The sequence below is a fragment of the Patella vulgata genome, chromosome 7, assembly GCF_932274485.2.
Source record: "Patella vulgata chromosome 7, xgPatVulg1.2, whole genome shotgun sequence".
In the NCBI taxonomy this organism is placed as follows: domain Eukaryota; kingdom Metazoa; phylum Mollusca; class Gastropoda; family Patellidae; genus Patella; species Patella vulgata.
Genome location: NC_065885.2, coordinates 10542047 through 10560989, shown reverse-complemented (window position 1 = coordinate 10560989; position 18943 = coordinate 10542047). Strand labels below are relative to the sequence as shown.

General features: G+C 38.7%; 1 protein-coding gene across 1 annotated transcript; it reads left to right on the top strand.

The window, feature by feature from the left end:
- Positions 1-6052, top strand: LOC126827364 (Golgi-associated plant pathogenesis-related protein 1). Its single transcript, XM_056102232.1, has 5 exons — positions 1-124; positions 1049-1114; positions 2444-2798; positions 4072-4149; positions 5112-6052. The coding sequence occupies exons 1-5, from the start codon at positions 110-112 to the stop codon at positions 5261-5263; spliced, it is 666 nt and encodes a 221-aa protein (XP_055958207.1). The 5' UTR covers positions 1-109; the 3' UTR covers positions 5264-6052.
- The last annotated feature ends 12891 nt before the right edge of the window (positions 6053-18943 follow it).

The following is an 18943-nucleotide window of genomic DNA, read 5'->3' as shown; positions in this document are numbered from 1 at the left end:
AGAACTCACATCAAGCGGAGGAACTGTATTTGTGTCTTGACAATTGTGTTGAACTTCTTTAGTGAGATAGGTTTTATTGTGGATTTATCAAGATACATTTAAACTTAAAATGGGAGCAGGATGTGTAAGATCTATTTTTCTTTTTATTCTGTGGGTCTTATTCACGAAAACTTAATCTAAAATATCTGAAAGATTCATACTTTTGATTGAGTTTTATTTTAAGTTTTTGTCAATGGTCCCCCCTTGTCAGTGGTGCAGGACGGAGGGCCTGACAAGGACAGCTGTCTAGTCGTTCTGATTGGACGAAAAACCGAGGTCCTGTGACGTGCACGTAAAAGATCCCTTGGTAGTTGGAATTCGATATAAGAGTAAGCCATAGTGCGGCTGCACGGGCAAATGTCCCTCATAGCACACTGTATGCTCGTCTTCGTTAGTCTAGTCGGAGCAGAACAGTAGGACGTTTAAACCAATTTCATTTCATTTCACATGCAATGAAGCGACCATATTAGCACAGGCATTATACTAAGTTAAAGAGTTGGGGGTTGGATGGCCGAATGGTGCGCACGTGTGCGCTCTATCATAAGGTCTGTCATTGAGTCAACTGGCGGGCTTTCGATTCTTCGGTTGAACGTGGCAAGGAGTATGATCGCAAGCCAATTATTAAATTAAAATTGAACCATGTGTTAGTCCCGAAATGACCTAGTTTGTGTCGAGTGGACGTTAAATCCTCCCTCTCTCTCTCTCTCTCTCTCTCTCTCTCTCTCTCTCTCTCTCTCTCGTGTTATGACACAGTTAGAATCGTGTCATGAATTCCGCCCCATATATCCCTGATACTGTGGTTACTAGAAAGAAATTAGCGTTATATCTAGCAGATTGTCTGCGACATCATTGCTGTGGTCAACTACTGCATCTTGCAAAAAATGACCACTTGTCGAAACAAAACAATTGAAGTATATTATATAATTATGTCAACATTTTAATATTGATATATATTGTCCATTTTTCTGTAATTGTTCATTTTACAATTATTGTCCATTTTATTTCACAGAGTTCAAGTCGAACTGTACAAGAGGACGCTAAAACTCCACACAAACCTAATGAGAATACAACAAACGTAAGTATACATTACTACAATAACTTTAAAGGCCGATCCATTATTTCTATTATGGTTTTTTTTTCTAAATCATTGTTTTCGTTTTTCATTTTGAACGAAGCCTGTTATCATTACAGGTCCTGGACTGTACAGCGCACTGGACGCCCCCGGCCGGCCCCCGGATCAAATTTACTTGATCTGATCTCTGTTGTTTATTTCTTGCAATGTCTGTGTAGTTTGTCCACAGGTTTGTCCTGTTGGTTTTGTTTGTGTGTAGTGCGGTCCTCCTGTATTTGCTATCCTGTATTTATTGTATATATAATTTGATTTCTTGCTATTATTCTGTCATTACTTACTTGAGAACGACAAGAGGAACTTGTTGAAACGTAGTGTGAAATAAATCCAGCGATTGTTTTCCATATAAATTTGTGTTTTATATGCTATCACAGTGCAATAATTCACGTAAATTACATGTATATTATGTGCTTGAGAGTAAACATAAATAATATATGATATATCTAAATAAATAAATCGCTTCGAGGTATATATTCCTTTGATCTAGAGTAGAAAAAAAAATCGAGACTGGCAGCTCGTTTCAATATTGTTATCAATATTGTGATTATAGAGCACATATCGGAATGTTTATTTTTTTTAAATGTTATAGGCTAACGGGGAGATAATTTGTAACCTAGCATGACATGACCTGAACATTAGTGTTAATAGGAAGGCCCGTAAAACACTCTTGAAAGTTGGGAGTTCAATTGCCCTCAAGGCGTATGCCCGTCTTCATAATCCCGGTCGGTGCAGAAAAGTAGGAAGTTAAACCCCAATTCATTCATTCAATAGGGAGGGATTAATAGTCGGAATCCTACCTGGAGTAACCTGTCTTGATATATGAAATGAAATGAAATGAAATAGGGTTTAAAGTCCTACTGTTTTGCTACGAACTAATCTAATGAAGACGGCCATGCGCCATACAGTGTGCCATGAGGGTCTCAGTTTTTCGTCTCATCCGAATGATTACACAGCTGTTCTTGTCAGGTCCTCCGTCCTGCATCACTTATAAGGGGGGACCACGCCGGAAAATCTGGATGTATTTTCTCGAATCTTGATATATGGAAATCAGTAAATTGTTTAATCTCGGTCACTTAATTCCCCTTCTCCAATTATTAAATTTTAACACATTGATATAAAAAAGGGAACATGAATATGATTATGGTGAGTGCCTTCCCCAACCACTCCCCTTTGATCCACCCACGTACCTACTTTTACCAACAAGGTTTTGAAGCCTAGATATAATCAATATTTCCAAAAGAGGATTATAAGAATATTTTTTTTACATTTTAACAGAAAACTACCATTCCTACAGTAACTATAGAAACCGTCAACACATCTGAAACAGAACAACAACAACAACAACAACAACAGGAACAAGAACAAGAACAAGAACCAGAACCAGAACCGGTTAATGATAACCAGTTAGAACAAGAACAGGTTAATGACGAGGATGTCAGAGGGCGAGAAGAATTCAGTAATTTTGTGAAAGAAGCGTTGCAGGTTCACAATGAACTGCGAGCCAAACACGGTGTTCCACCATTAACAATTAACAAAGAACTGTGCGAAAAAGCGCAAGAATGGTCCGATCATTTAGCTAAAACTGAACAATTTGAACATAGTCCCGATAACAGACGCTTTATGTGGAATGGTGAGGAAACGTCAATGGGTGAAAATCTGGCCGGTGGTAGTTATGATTTATCTGGTCAGTAAACTATTCTTATATTTCATCTATGCTGGTGCTTTTCACTTTATGGGCGGTGTCTGTGTTTCTTCTAAAACAGCTAATTCTCCTAAACGGCGAATGGCGAACGCCTAAAAATTAGGTATAATGCGACTTGATGATCGGGATTCCTTCATTTCCCCCGTATTTTTTATTCTGTTATAAAAAATTAGGACTACCGAGAAATTTTGGTCGAAAAACTGCAAATAATCATTATTATTTCATCAGCGTAAATGGCATTTTAAATATACGCCTTCTCGTTTTATCAGCACAAGGCCTTTCTTCGTTTCGTTGTGAATTTTCCGATAGCTCTAAGTCTTACAGCAGAATAAAAACAGGAATAAAGGAATCCCGATCATCAAGTCGCATTATCCCTATTTTTTTGCCGTTCGCCATTCGCCGTTTTAGGGGAATCACAGCCACCGCTTCATGGGAATAGCAGGAGTGTGGTGTGCCGTATGAATGTTCGTATATCTGGGTCACCTTGATTGTGCTGTCCTTTGTGGTCTAGATTTTAAATATTATATGCTTCCTACTGACTTTTTCAAAGAGATTTACGGATTTCATGCCTGGGATCGTTAACATTTGGGACCTAGAAATTGACAAAAGTGGGTCGCAACGCATATAATACTGTAATATGAATGTATAAAAACTGATTTACATTCAATGGTTTCCGTTTTTACTCCAATTTCAAATCAGTTATGTTCGGCGAAATAAGCCAGCAGTCTCAAGCGAGTGCAAATTTCTAGCGTCTGGTTATTCCAGTCTACATACGCCGTTTGATTTGGTGCAATGTGTCTAGCCTCGTCCCTCGAGTCTCTTGATACAACTGGGGCTGAAGCGCATTATGGTACACGATTCGTATACCAATGGTAAAATGTTTATTTTGTCTTAAATAGTGGATATCAAAAGCCCATCTTTTCCCGGTAAGATCACAACATGAATGTTGATTTAATTTGACAAATAAATCGTGTTTTCAATGTTGAAGATTTTGGATGATATTAAGTTACAGACTTAGCTACTTTAAACTATTAGACCTACACTACTACATTTCTTCTGGCTTTATTTTGTTGATGTAGGCGTAGAAACGATAATCCGGTTCCGAGAAATCCCGGTTTTAGACAACGTAATCAGGATTCCGGGAAATCTATTCCTGTAAATCATCATAAATGATCATTTTATTGATAATTTCTATTTTCAGGTAAAGAAGCTACTATGATGTGGTATAATGAAATAAAAGATTATAATTTTAACAAACAGGGTTTTACAATGGGCACAGGTAGGAAAAACCGACTATTTATTGGTAAAAAAAAGAAAATGATGTCTTTTCTTTCGAATGCATTTTGTGATCCAGTACTTGCTTCACGGGGGCCTGACTAGGGTAGCTGTCTAGTCGTTCGGATGGCAAAAAGAATTAAGGTCCCGTGTACACATTGGCATACACGTAAAAGGTCCCTTGACAATTGGAATTCGATATAAGAGTAGGTCGTAGTGCCGCTGTCTAGGTAAAATTTCCCTCCTGGCACACTGTATGTCCGTCTTCATTAGCCCAGTTCGGAGCAGAACAGTAGGACGTTAAACCCCATTTCATTTCATTTCACTACTTGCCTCATGCTAGTAAATAAAGTTATATGAAAATCAATGGGGATATTCAATCGGTCCTAGCGAGTAATGCGTTTACAATAATGAGTGGGTAAATTGGTAATCTAGGTGTTACCCAGAGCTAGAGCCGCGGTGTCTCACTGAGTAAGACTTTGGTTCGATAACCTGAAGGTCCCGTGTTTGATCTGGGTGTTGGCCGAGAAAGTTCATCGTATAGTCGTTTGGATGGAACCAATAACCGAGGTCCCGTGTACACATTGGCGTGTACGTAAAAGAACCCATTGTCAGCTGCAATTCGATATAAGAGTAGGCAGTAGTGTCGCTGCCCGGGTAAAATTTCCCTCATAGCATACTGTTTGTCGCATACCCGTCTTCATTAGTCCAGTCAGAGCAGAACAGTTGGAAGTTAAACCCCATTTCATTTCATATCGTTACCCAGAGCTATTCTCTCGATAATAATAATATAGTATGGGTGTTCGAGACTAAGAGGAGATAAGGCGGTGTGGGGGCGTATTTTGTTGGTATTTGAGGAGATGGGGGCAAAAAGAAACCAGATAAGCATTCTGTTTGTATTTTATATGTTTTATCATTCAACTTGGTACCTAAAATTAAATTTCATTTTTTTTTTTTTTTTTTCAGGTCATTTTACGCAAGTCGTGTGGAAAGATACTAAAGTTTTAGGTATAGCTAAATCCACGGGACCTAAAGGAAATACAATTGTTACAGCAAATTATTTACCACCAGGAAATTTTCAAGGAGATTTTGAAGAAAATGTACTTCCACTGATCTAAGCTCAAACCCCCCGTTTATGTTTCGTCCTAAATTATTAAATACTATGTGTTTTGTACTCTTGAGTAGAGCATTCAAATAATTCCGTACCATTCCAAGCTGATAAAAACACAGATCCTATTTCGTCTCGTTTTTTATAGTTCAAAATTTCATTTTACTTGTCTTTACTACACTAGGTTCTGGAGGTTTTTGGCGTGAGGTACACGGAACTGTGGGTAACCCACTAGAAACATCAACGCTGATTGGTTAATCAAATGTCTGACGTCATAGGGTCAAAATCCGCTTGTATGACACCTGACGCAACCCCCCGCTACAACTGTTCAGATCTAAATGTAGTAGAGGGCACAAAAGTATAAAATAAAAAACGAAACGAAATATAGATCAGTATTTTAATCAGATTCGTACCATTCAGGATTACTATTATCTTGTTATATCAGAATGGATATTGTCACACGAAAACCCGGGATTCACCAGTTTAAAAATGCATTATGTAAGATTTAGATAAAGAGCTGGCCTTTCTTGCTATAATAGATTAATGAGAAATGAATATATTGAAAATTTGACAAGTTTTAGCACAGATTGTTTATTATCATATTGACAGTCTCACGTGTGTTCTAATCCATTTCAAACTCGGCAGTCCGATGGGTTAGAGAGTTGATTATCAGCTTGTCATGTGAGAAATGCCTAAATTCTAAATAATAATTTATATAACTTTGTAGTCATAATAAAAACTTGCTATAATCAGATTTAGCTCTTACATGTACATAATGTATCTTTAATAAAAGGCCTTAAAGGTGTCATAAATATGAATGAAAAACTAAATATAAAGAGAAATGAAATTCTACAGCTATTTTGTTAATAAATTTGTTTTATCATTGCTGTATACATCTTTTGATTGTTTTATTAAAATAACAAAACTCGTGGACAAATATATTCCAAGCGCCTGACCAAAAAATCAAAGAAAAGAAAATCTGTTCAGTGCTGTCTAAGAGTATCCAGCTTGTCTGGTGCAGTGCGTGCCTTTTACCGAAATAAATCTCAGAGTAATTCAGCGAGCATACAAATATACGTTGGTCTTTACGGCTTTGTTGGGAAATATAAGTGGTTTGTATCCATACAGTCTTATATAGAGTAACCTCCCTTTATCCATCCTATCAAGACACGATCATGAAATGGCGCGCTCATCAAAATCAATTTTATTTTATATGCTGCAGTGCCAGTGGCAGATGTAATGTATCCCATGGGCCCATAAAATAATTTAATAAATAAATTACTTTGTTTTCCCTTTTTACTCAAAACTATAAATTTTAATTTTATCTAAAAACTTAATTAAGCGGCTAAATCAAAAAATACCCATTACATTCCCTAAGAATGTTCTGCACCGACGGGGCTAATGAACATACGCTATATTTAAAATTCCAACTGTTAAGGGTTCTTTTACGTGCACGCCAATGTGTACAAGGGACCTAGCTTTTTCGCCCCATCCGAACGACTATACGCTGTATGTTGCCAGACCCTCCTTCTTGCATCACAGATGAACTTTCTCTTCCGGGACCTCCAAGTTAGCGAGCCAGCGTCTAAGCTTGATTAATAGTTACGTCACATTCTCTTTAAAATAATCTGTATCTTCCTATTTCCCACGAACTAGGTAATACTAACGTTTGATATGCAATAATACAAAGGACACCGTGCTTTGTATATTAGCAATTCCATTTAGTCATTTGCATCATCAAGATAGAAAAAAATGTTTGATGTGAAATCAGTTTGTAAATTTAACGATTGTAAATGTGTGATGTGTGATAACATAGAATAGGATTACTGATCTATGTGAGTCACAATCAGTTCAATAATTGTTCACATCTGTAGATTTGATGACAAAAAATAGAAGCAATTTGAATATCTCCCTCGTTTAAATTCTCATCTGTGTTTAAAGGAGAAAAAGATTAAAGGATACCACGAGGAAATGATATAATCAATTGGACTAACGCTTGCTGACTGATACTAAAATACAAAATATTTCATGGATACGAATTGCTGGTCAAATTGATATCGGGAATGCTTTGCATTTTCACTGCATATAATCAATCGTATGCAGGGTACTTATTCCAAGCGTTCTTAAAGTTAAGTGATAAGCGTCTAGTCGTTCGAATGGGACAAAAAAACAGATTCGACCGCCTAATCGTTTACGTGCACTTACAAGAACCATTGGCAGTTGGAATTGGATTACGAGTAGGCGAAACCACTGCTGTCTAGACGATTGCTGCAGAACCCCATTTCATTCAGGCAAAAAACCTCGTTAAAGCGTGCGGGCGAGAGAGAGAGAGAGAAAGAGAGAGAGAGAGAGAGGGGGTTTAACGTCGACACAAACTAGGTAATTTCGGGACTAACACATGGTGCAATTTTATTTCAATAATTCGCTTGCGCGTAGGGGATCTTTAGCAGTGGGGGGGACATGGAGGACCCACAGAAAACCCACGATGTTGGCCAGGCAACCCTAGTCCTTGCCACGTACAACCGAAAAATCGAAACCACGCCAGTTGGCTCTATGGCAGACCTTATAATACAACGCGCACTCGCTAACCATTCAGCCACCCAATTAACCCTGTGGTTAATACTGGTTAAACCTATGTCTACATGGTGATATATGTAAATGGGTGGTCTGACATTTACATGGTATATCTGTCACTATGTAAATTAGTCTATTCAACAGTTAGTTGAAAGCAAGCATGTATTTATCTGATTGGGGTATTTTTAGTTTTAAATTGCTGCAGGAGATTAATAGTGTGTTAACACATCACAAACTGTTCAAGTTAAATATTTGTTTAACAAGTAACAACCCTGCCTTATAGCAAGAATCTTGAACCAGCTTTTGAAGTTGTGAATTATTCAGATTTTAATCACTTCCATTACCATTCCTGATTACTCAAAATAAAAACAATATCGCCATTTTGTTTACTTATCTTCTAGATAAACCGCTGGCCATCTGTTACGGAATGGCTTAAAAAGTTCGTTGTGTATTTAGCGTAGGGGTTACGGATTCATATCCGTTAGTTCGATATTACCAGGACCTGTACGAAGTTTTTATCGCGAACAGGAAACTAAAAGAATTTTAAAAGGTGCTGCGTCCGGGAACTAGCCATAAGCATCCATTGCATTGCATTGTACATTCTCGGAGACTGTAGTCATACAGGCTTCACTCGAGAAAGAAATGAAATGAAATGAATTGGGCTTTAACGTCCTACTGTTCTGCTCCTAACCTGGGCTAATGAAGACGGGCATACGCCATACAGTGTGCTTTGAGGGAAATTTTGCCCGGGCAGCGGCACTACGGCCTACTCTTATATCGAATTCCAACTGCCAAGGGATCTTTTTCGTGCACGCCAATGTGTACACGGGACCTCGGTTTTTCGTCCCATCCGAACACAACTAGACAGCTGTCCTTGTCAGGCCCTCCATCCTGCATCACTGACAAGGGGAAACCACGCCGGAAAATCTGAATGAACTTTCTCGGCCAATGCAGGGATCGAACACCCGACCTCCAGGCTAGCGAGCCAGCGTCTTACCCACTTAGCCACGTAATCCCCCCACTCAAGAAAGAACAGCGTGGGGCATTTCTTATTTTAATCATTCGAATTACCAATCTGAATAAAACACAGATCCTATTTCGTTTCGTATTTACAGTTCAGAATTTCGTTTTAGTTGTCTTTACTACACTAGGATCTGGAAGAGTTGTTATCATTGACGTGTTCTCAATGGTGTGAGGGATTAGCCAATGAAACGGTCTGTTACGGTGAGCTTTAGGCGTGTTTTGCACGGAGCTGTGGGTAATCCACTTGGAACATTAATGCTGATTGGTTAATCAAATGTCTTACGTCATAGGGTCAAAAGCCGCTCGTATGACCTCTGACGCGACCTATTGCTACAACCGGTCAGATATTCATGTAGTGTAGGCTGATGAAGACATACATGCGCCATTCAGTGTGCTATGAGAGAAATTTTTCCCGGACAGCGGTACTACGGCCTATTCTTGTATCGAATTCCAACTTCCAACGGATCTTTTACGTGCACGCCAATGTGTACACAGGACCTCGGGTTTTCGTCCTATCCTAACGACTAGACAGCTGTCCTTGTCTTACTCACTTGCAGAAATCATCGACATTTATTTCTGATGTCGACAATAATGGACTGAATGGAAATGGCATATTTTGAAAGGGAATAAAGATACCACCGCCACGTGCAAGCGAATTATTGAAATAAAATTGAACCATATGCTAGTCCCGAAATGACCTAGTTTGTGTCGAGTAGACGCTAAACCCTATTTCTCTCTCTCTCTCTCTTTCTCTCGACCTGGTGAATAAACTTAAATTTACTTTTTTCATCGATTGAAATTCTAGAAATATCCAGGAGCAAAACTGCAAGTTTTATTCTGTAAATTCGGTACATGTTTAGTTTTTGAATAAATGGCATCCAGTAATTACAGTAAAGGAGATAAAAAATAAGAAATTCATCGCCTGGATCATTCAACTGTTAAATGAACTAGAAATAGATAGATTAAAACTGATAGATTCCGATAACAGATCGATTTTCTTATTTATTAATCGATAAATGATGTCATGCATTTTTAGAATCGCCATTTTATTTATGGATATCGTGCCAGACGTCTTAGCGATATAATCACACCCTCTTGTTAAACTATTATTCTGATAACAGCGCATTCTGTGTGGGATAAAGCACGAGACTGCGGAAAGAAAGCCTGAAAAAAATAACCCGAGAGAAATAATAACCGAAGCCGGCAAGCCGAGGGTTTTCTGTCGTAGGTTTTTTTCTGAAGTCTTTCTTCCCCAGCATAAACGAAGTCGGGGACTTTATTTTGCTTATAAACCGTCTATGTTTACATGTATGTAAAATGAGAATATCCCAGAATTCCAGTAATAAAAACCTTAGGTCATGTTTTCTTGTAGAAAAAAATCCCTACCCTGGAAGAATAACCTGTTTCAGGTTTAAAGAAAAACTTTGAGAAGAATAACCCCAAATTCCCCTGTATATATCCAAAGCCGCCGCCGACTTCCAGACCGCAAGTTATTACGGTAATAGAATATACCCTAAAGATCAAAGAGATTTACCGTTATAGGTTTATAAGTGTAGGATAAAGCATGAGACTGGGGTTATGCTGCGAAAGAAAGACTGACGAAAATAACCCGAGAAAAAGAAAAACCGAAACCAAAATACCGAGGTTTTTCTGTCGAAGGTTTTTTTATGAAGTCTTTCTTCCCCAGCATAACCGAAGTCGAGGAATTTATCTTGCTTTTAATATAAACCTATAATGGTTAACCTCTTCGATCTTTGGGGTATATTCTATGCCCAGAACAACTTGCGGCATGAAAGTCGGTGGCGGCTTTGGATATATACAGATGAATTTGGGGTTATTCTTCTGAAAGTTTTTCTTTAAACCTGTAACGGGTTATTCTTCCAGAGTAGGTTATTTTTCCATAAGGAAACATGATATAAGGTTTTTCTCATTTTGCGTAGGCTATATGTAAACATTGACGGTTTTTAAGCAAGATAAAGTCATCGACTTCGGTCATGCCGGCCTCGGTTTGTCTCTTTCTCGGGTTATTTTCGTCAATCTGTCTTTCCCTAGCATAACCTCGGTCTCGTGCTTTATCCTACATATAAACAGTCTATGTTTACATCTACGCAAAAAGAGAATATCCAAAAATTCATATAAGAAAAACCTATATTATAGGATCTGTGTTTTGATCTGCTTGTTGTATTGTTCATATTACTATAATTCTGGTGACAAGTAATATGGCCTCGGATCGTGTACAGAAGATTACCACACATACAGAATTTATATATGTGGGTCTCTTATTCCTGATTTGTTTTCAATAGGTATCTAATTTTTTGTCGTTAATAACGTGATATTCTGATTTGATCTCATTGAGAACTGAATTTATTTTGTACTATTTTGCAGAGAATAGGTTTTGTGGGTGGCTAATAAACTAATGGAAAAATATTTGCAGATTATTATGGTGGGTTTGGGCGCTAGTTTAAGCGACCCTGCTGTCCGTAGGTGTATAAATGGGCATGGCAAGCTCTGTAATAGTAGGTTGTTAACCTTATTGATAGGCGTGACAACCTATTGATGTCCAGATAGAGATTTTTCACATTACGAAAAAGTTACACTTTAAAATTGAACCATGTATCCTGACACCAACGCTGTTGGTCGGCGTATGTTTCGTTTCCCAGCAACCGCTGTTTATATATAGTGCTATATAGCTGATCTTTTAAAGGATTTATGAAGAACGCGTTACTTAATAACATGAAAGTCCGGACAGCATCGCTGCTGGTTGGTGTATTTCGTTGCCTGGCATCCCGAGTTTATTGTTTTACTTATCTTTTTAAGGATTTACGAACAATGCGTCTAAAAGTTTCAGCGCCATTTAGTAATTGAATTGTTTCAATGGCATTTAGTAATTGAACTGGAGTATATTTTCGTATTTTATCATTGCTTGATAATGACTAGAGAAGCCAAGTCGGTAATAAGCAGTAATTGTTTGTATTCCTTGGTAATTGAACTGAAAATACACAGAGGTTCAGATGCGTTGCTGAAAATTGAATAGAGCAAAAGTGCACTGTTTGAAAGTGCACGGAATTCACTTACGACTACAGAGGATCCAAATCGTTTTCACGAGCGAGTTCTTCTGCGGCCGTGGGGGAAGCCCTCGAGAACTGATGACGTAGCATGCAAAAGGGGAATCACCTCGTTCTCAATCTCGGAGTGCATCTGTACCTCTCTATTACAGAGCGACGTTCCGTCTAGGCTTCTCTTACCTTCATCAAGTAATGATAACGGTTTATTAATGAGCGACGTTTTGACTAGGCATCTCTAGTTCTCATTAAGCAATGTGTTATTTAATTAATGGAAACGCGGTGGCCCTGTGAATAAGACGCTGGTTCGCTAGCCTGGAGGTCTATGGTTCGCTCCCGGTGTTGGCCGAGAAAGTTCCTCGGGGATTTTCCTTCCTTGTATTCCCTACAGTGTCTAGTCGTCCAGCACGTAAAATACTCCCTGACGGTTGGAATACGAAATAAGGATAGGCCCTAGCACCGCTGTCCGGGCAAATTTCCCTCATAGTATACTGTATGGTGCATGCTCGTTTTCATTAGCCCAGTTAGTGCAGAAAAGTGGGATATTAAACCCCATTTCATCTTAATTGCAATGTTAATCTGATATCATCTAATAAACAGCATAATGGTATTGATTTTCCTTTGACCCTTTTTTCGTCCCTATCAATATACCCCCTATCAATATACCCCCCTATCAATTATCACAGTCTCGTGTTTCCATTGGCTGACTTTATATTCCATAATTTCAATAAACTATAAACAAACTGTCGCGATATGATCACAGTATCCCATTACTGACGTCCATTTATCGTCTTCCAATCACTCTTATTATTAAAGTCTAGACAAAGCATGTATAAACATACTTGTGACATATTACTCTATACCAAACGTAAATTTAAGGTGATGATCCGGTGACACCATCCTCTTGGGACAACATTTCCTCAACAGATCCACACTGATCAGCAGTGAATTTTCGCTAGGCCGCTACAATCACTAATAAGGATGACATCGATGCGACTTAATGAGTCCCAAATATTAACTTTTTTCTTTCGTCAAATTAAATTCTAAAACATTTTTTTTATTTATTAGAAAAATAAATAAAGACGTTTGAATAATTTGTAGGTAAAAATCATTTCCTATTTAGTGTAAATGGGTATTAAAATAAGTAAAATTCACCATTTAGCCCGAATCAGTAACGTCTTATGTAAACAATGCACGCGCTATTGAGCCAATGATTGACGCCGCGTGATGTGACGTCACGTGTCGAAACAGTCATCTGTTACAGAGATATTAGAAGATCTCTGTGAAACAGATTGCAACAGATCACCATCCAGCACAAGGCAATCAAAATGATATGAAGTGACAATCGGATTAAAACATAGATCCTATTTCGTTTCGTTTTTTATAGTTCAAAATTTGGCTTTACCTGTCTTTACTATAGTAGGATCATGAGGAGTTGTTATATAATCCGCGTTCTGGTTGATGTAAGGGATTAGCCAATGAAACGGTCTGTTGCGACGAGTTCTTGGCGTGCGGTGCATGGAACCGTGGGTGCCCCACTAGAAACTTCAACACTGATGTCAAAAGCCACTTGTATAACTCCTGATGCGAATTCCCACTACAACTGGTCAGATCTTCATGGAGTAGACGTCATCAAAAGTATAAAAAAAAATCGAAACGAAAAGTAGATCTGTATTTTAATCAGATTGGCGCGTAGGGTCGCCTGTCCAACCTCGTGGGGTTTCTCTGCACAATCACGCCAATTATTGAAATTAAATTGAACTATGTTAGTCCAGAAATGGCATAGTTTATGTCGAGTGGACGTTATAACCCCAATCTTCCTCCCAATACGACGCCACCTTGAATGATCACAGATTGTTACATGGCGACAATACGATCGAACATTTCTATACCAGGCCACAACAGGGGACCAATCGTGACATTTCCAACACGATCGACTCAATCTGTGCTGTTCGGAACCAATTATCAATGTTCTCCCCTTCAAGTGAACTTCAACTTAATCACATCTTAGGCTGACACCACTACTGACAACGCGATCTCAAGATGGCCGATAATTTCAATACAATGACCCCCCAATTAGATTATATTTAATGGCAAAGTTGTTGACCAGATAAGTAAAACTCGTCTCATATTGATTGCAGGCTAAACACACGCCTCCTTTAATAAATGACCCAATTCCGGACAGGATATAGATCGGAGTCTCAAAGGGGAATCAAACAAAGGGATAGCTTCTACTAAATTAATTGATTCTGTGTCCGGACAAAGCCATATTCCATCCTCTACTTGTGAAGATAAGACTGATGACGTTGAATACAGTTTCGTCAAAGAAATATCTAGGAGAAACTCGGTAATATCATGGATAAGATTCGGGTTAAACGTCCACTCGACACAAACTAGGTTATTTCGGGACTAACATATGGATCAGTTTTTATTTTAATAATTCGCTTGGGCGTAGGAGTATTTAGCAGTGTGAGGAAACTAAGGGACTCGGAGAATACCCACGCGGTTGGATAGGCGACCCTACTCCTTGTCACGTACACGCGGGGAATCGATGACAGACCTTATGATATCACGCGCACGCGTTAAACTACTAGACCCCCGCCCCAAGCTTAAAGAAGATAGAAATGGCGCTTAATGCCTACATAAAGCAAATTAGTTAATGTTAGGAATAACATGTGGTTCTATTTTATTTCGATAATTCGCCAGCGCGTAACGTTCTTTATCTTCGGGAAGAAACCAGCATACATAATTACAGAAAACCCACGAGGTTATGCACCCGACCCTACTCTTGTCACGTAAAAACCTGGGATTGAAACCAGACCACTTGACTCAACGACAGACCTTATGATCTAAGAAGCAGTGGTTATGGAATTCCAACTGTCAAGGGTTCTTGTGCGTGCACACCAGTGCGTACACGGGAGGTTTTTCGTTCCACCAGAACGACAGTATTTTACTTGCGAGGCCTTCAGGCGCCACGCCTGGCAAAAGGAACAGGGCTGTCGACCCAGGTCGGGATTCGAACCCGGGACCTTCTGGTCGAGAGTCCAGGTCCCGTACAGATCGCCTACCATGTCCTTCGACGAAAATACAGAATGCCTAGTATAACAGGTGTATAGAAAACAATAAACCAGGCACTCTGTACTGCATCAATGACAACTGATAAACAGACTGGAAATGCCGCGACCATAAAAATATTTCAATGGCCACGACCTCCTGGTTAGTGATCCAGCACCACACTCACACAGTGGCTCCACCAAGCATATTGGAAATCCGCCGAAGGACATATAACAGTATGCTTGAACAAATATGATTTCTTTTTTTGAGTGCCACCAGAACGCCAATATTTATATTTTTATAAGATTTAATAATGTTATCGACGATCGAAGTCCTTCATAATTGCCAGTTCTTTATTAAGTCAACATCAATTTGAGTGTCATCTTGGGAGGTAGATTCGGTAGAGAATATAATTTAACAGCATGTCTTCAATTTTGACGAGATTGTATCACCATGAGGTCCCCTTTATTTCTACCATAAATAGACAAATAATGTACGGAGGCGTTTGATTAGAAGCACAACAACATCTTCTTCAACATTTCTAGTAGATGCTGGTAGCTGAGTTTTATTCATTTTTTTTTAAATTGGTTTTTCCGAGCTACACGTGAGTTAAATAGGATCATAGGATCCGGAATAGACCATGACGTCATCGCAGCAATCTTATAATTGTGACGTCATATCCGTCAATCGATGTGCAATTGTCCAAGGAAACATGCAAGTCCAGTTTCATGTCGAGCGTTCTTTAATTTGCAGAGCCTTATGGTTTTTTTCGTCTCCAAGAAATACACCAAGATGAGCAGCACCCTGGTCCAATTATATGACCAGAATATCTCTATATACCTCCTGTTCACTATTGATTCAAGTCCTCCAGTGACATTTTCAGCAAGCTTAATCCGACCCTGCTGACCATTTCTATATTATACTATTATTGACATATTACATAAATTGTTTCAATGGCATTTAATATTTGAACGGGAAATACACGGTCACAATTCTATGGAATAGAATTACTGTTTACTACCGAGCGACATTTCCAGTAGGCTATTCTTTAGTCTATTATCGTTGCATGCATGAATCCCTTATCCCTGGTTGGTCATCATTAACATGGTTTTGTTTTGATCGTCTCATCAGGCCACCGATCACCAATGATTTCCCCATTGACTTTATATTAATTCTCATATCTTAGACTTGCTCTAACTTATCCCCAAATTTTCGTTGGATAGAACGCTTTCTACCACAGATGGCGAACCCCCTTGCCCAAAAACACGTATGAGGTTCATCATGAACAACTTGAGATACACAAGCTTTAAGTAGAGATAACCAAACATGCAATTTTCCGCCCTATACTAAAAATTACTTTGACTGTAGGAATAATTGGTGAGCTGCGTCCATCATATTTTATCATCGCTTGATAACGATTAGAAAATCATGGTCGAAAGGTCGCTAAAGAAATAAACATGAATTTGTATTCTATAGAATTGTGTCCATTCTGTACATAAGAGACACGCCACCTGCGGTGAAGTATTTAGTTTTAGAGCGATAGTTACGTATGAATTGTGTCTTGTGTAATTCATTATTGCGGGATGTTCTTTCTTGTTTGGGGATTGGGGAGGTCAAGTGGTTAAATGCGTGCGCGTGAAACCATAAGGTCTGTCATCGAGTCAAGTGTCGTGGTTTCGATTCACCGCTTGTACGTGACCCAACATCGTGGGTTTTCTCCGGGTCCTCCGGTTTTCTCCCACTGCTAAAGACCCATAAGCGCAAGCGAATTATTGAAATAAAAGATATGAACCATATAGTAGTGTCGAATTGACCTATTTTGTGTTGAGTGGACGTTAAACCCAATTTCCTTCTTTTTCTCTTTCGTTTTGCTATGATGTGTTTTATTAATTATGTTATCTTTCTATAGAATTTTAACCCAGAGAATTTACAAATTTGTCTTTTTCGTGATACCAGCCCTACGTTTTATTTCTCATATCTGCTTGTTCCTACGTCTCGGCACTATTTTGACTTCAGAAAAGGACAATCTCGATTCCAGAGATCACCTTACCCTTCGTTTATAAACTTATCTCTGGAATCGACCGACACAAACTAGGTCATTTCGGGACTAACATATGGCTCAATTTTATTTCAATAATTCGATTGCGCGTAGGGACCTTTAGCAGTGGGAGGAAACCTGAGGACCCGGAGAAAACCCACGAGGTTGGACAGACGACCCTACTCCTTGTCACACAATCTGGGAATCGAACCCACGCCAATTGACTCAATGACAGACCTTATGATACAGCGCGCACGTGCTAACCATTCGGCCACCCAACCCTCTGCATTAGAACAGATTATTCAGTGTGATATTTGCGATATGTAAATATGATCGATTATTTTTGATTAAATGCACAGTTGACCAGAGATGGCCTAATTAAGTAGAAATATTCCTCTGTCTATTCATTAACTCTTAACATAAGGCCCAAGCAATTTAAATGTTTGATAAATATATAGTCTCTCGAGCCTTGTGAACAATGTTTTATTTAAAATTTGGATATTTTTAGTAGAGTAATAAAATATTTTTTAATCTTTTTGCAATCTGATTAAAATACAGATATATATTTCGTTTCATTTTTTTTAATACTTTTGATGGCCACTACTACATGAATATCTGGCCGGTTTTAGTGGAAGGCCACGTCAGAGGTCATGCGAGCGGCTTTTGACCTATGACGTCCGACATTTGATTAACCAATCAGCGTTGGCGTTTCTAGGGGTTTACCCACAGTTCCGTGCACCTCACGCCAAAAACTCACCGTTTCATTGGCTAATCAGTCACATCATCCACAACGCGGGTTATATATCAACTCTATCAGATCCTAGTGTAGTAAAGACAAGTAAAACAAAATTTTGAACTATAAAAACGAAACGAAATAGGATCTGCGTTTTAATCATATAAATCTTTTAGAGACATTAAGTAACTGGATAGAGCAATACACTATAACACATACTTATGGAAGAACAATTACTGATTTATTTGGGCGACGTTTCGAAGAGTATTCTTTCAACGTTATCTCAAGTATTTTTTTCTTTTTATATTATTTCGTCGAACGTCGAATGGGCAGTAGGCAACAAGGGGGTCGGGAGGGGGGGTGCTCCCCTTAGAACATTTTTTAAAATCGGGTGTAGAAACGATGAAATCTGGCGTCTTCTGCCAGACTACCAGTTAGAAACCTATCAGATCAAAATACAACTCAACTTGCCCCGTGCTTTTGGGGCAGGGGGCATTTGTAACCATAGCCCCGAGGTTCCGGCTCCCCTGGACAGGTATTCCCGAAAAACAACAGTTCAAATGGGTGAGGCCTAAATGAAGAATAAAAATTCTAACGAAGCCATCCGAATGATGCGGGAAATTTGACGAGACAAATTATTGATTATGATATTTATCATTTATTGAAAGGCTCGTGCATAATATATGATATTACTACTTCGTTGATTATATGAATATGATTATATCTTGTAGTTGACTCATAGGCTCTTATTGTTGTTCTATCATAAAATTATGATGACGATGGCGTTTACAATCTATTGCAATTGGTAGGGTCGGATTAGGCTTGCATGAAACTGCCTGGCTGAAAATGTCAGTAGGGCACTTGCATCAACAGTGAAACGGAAGCATATTCTGGTCATTGTCCATCGATCACACCCACGAATGCTATTTGTATGATAGATAGATAGATATATTTATTTTACACAAAGATATACAACATAATAAAAAAAATTGTAATTATGTTGGGGTTTTTTTTCAGAACTAATTAGGAGGTATATTGGGGTCCCTGAATGCAGCCCAATCAGCCCCCCGCTCCCCCCCCCCCCCCAAAAAAAAAACAAAAAAAACATACACACACACTCACACACCTTAATCCGGGCCTCGCAAAGTGCTAAATATAACCATAGATTTCCTCACTTATCCTAAAGTTTGAGCTTTAGGCCAAAAG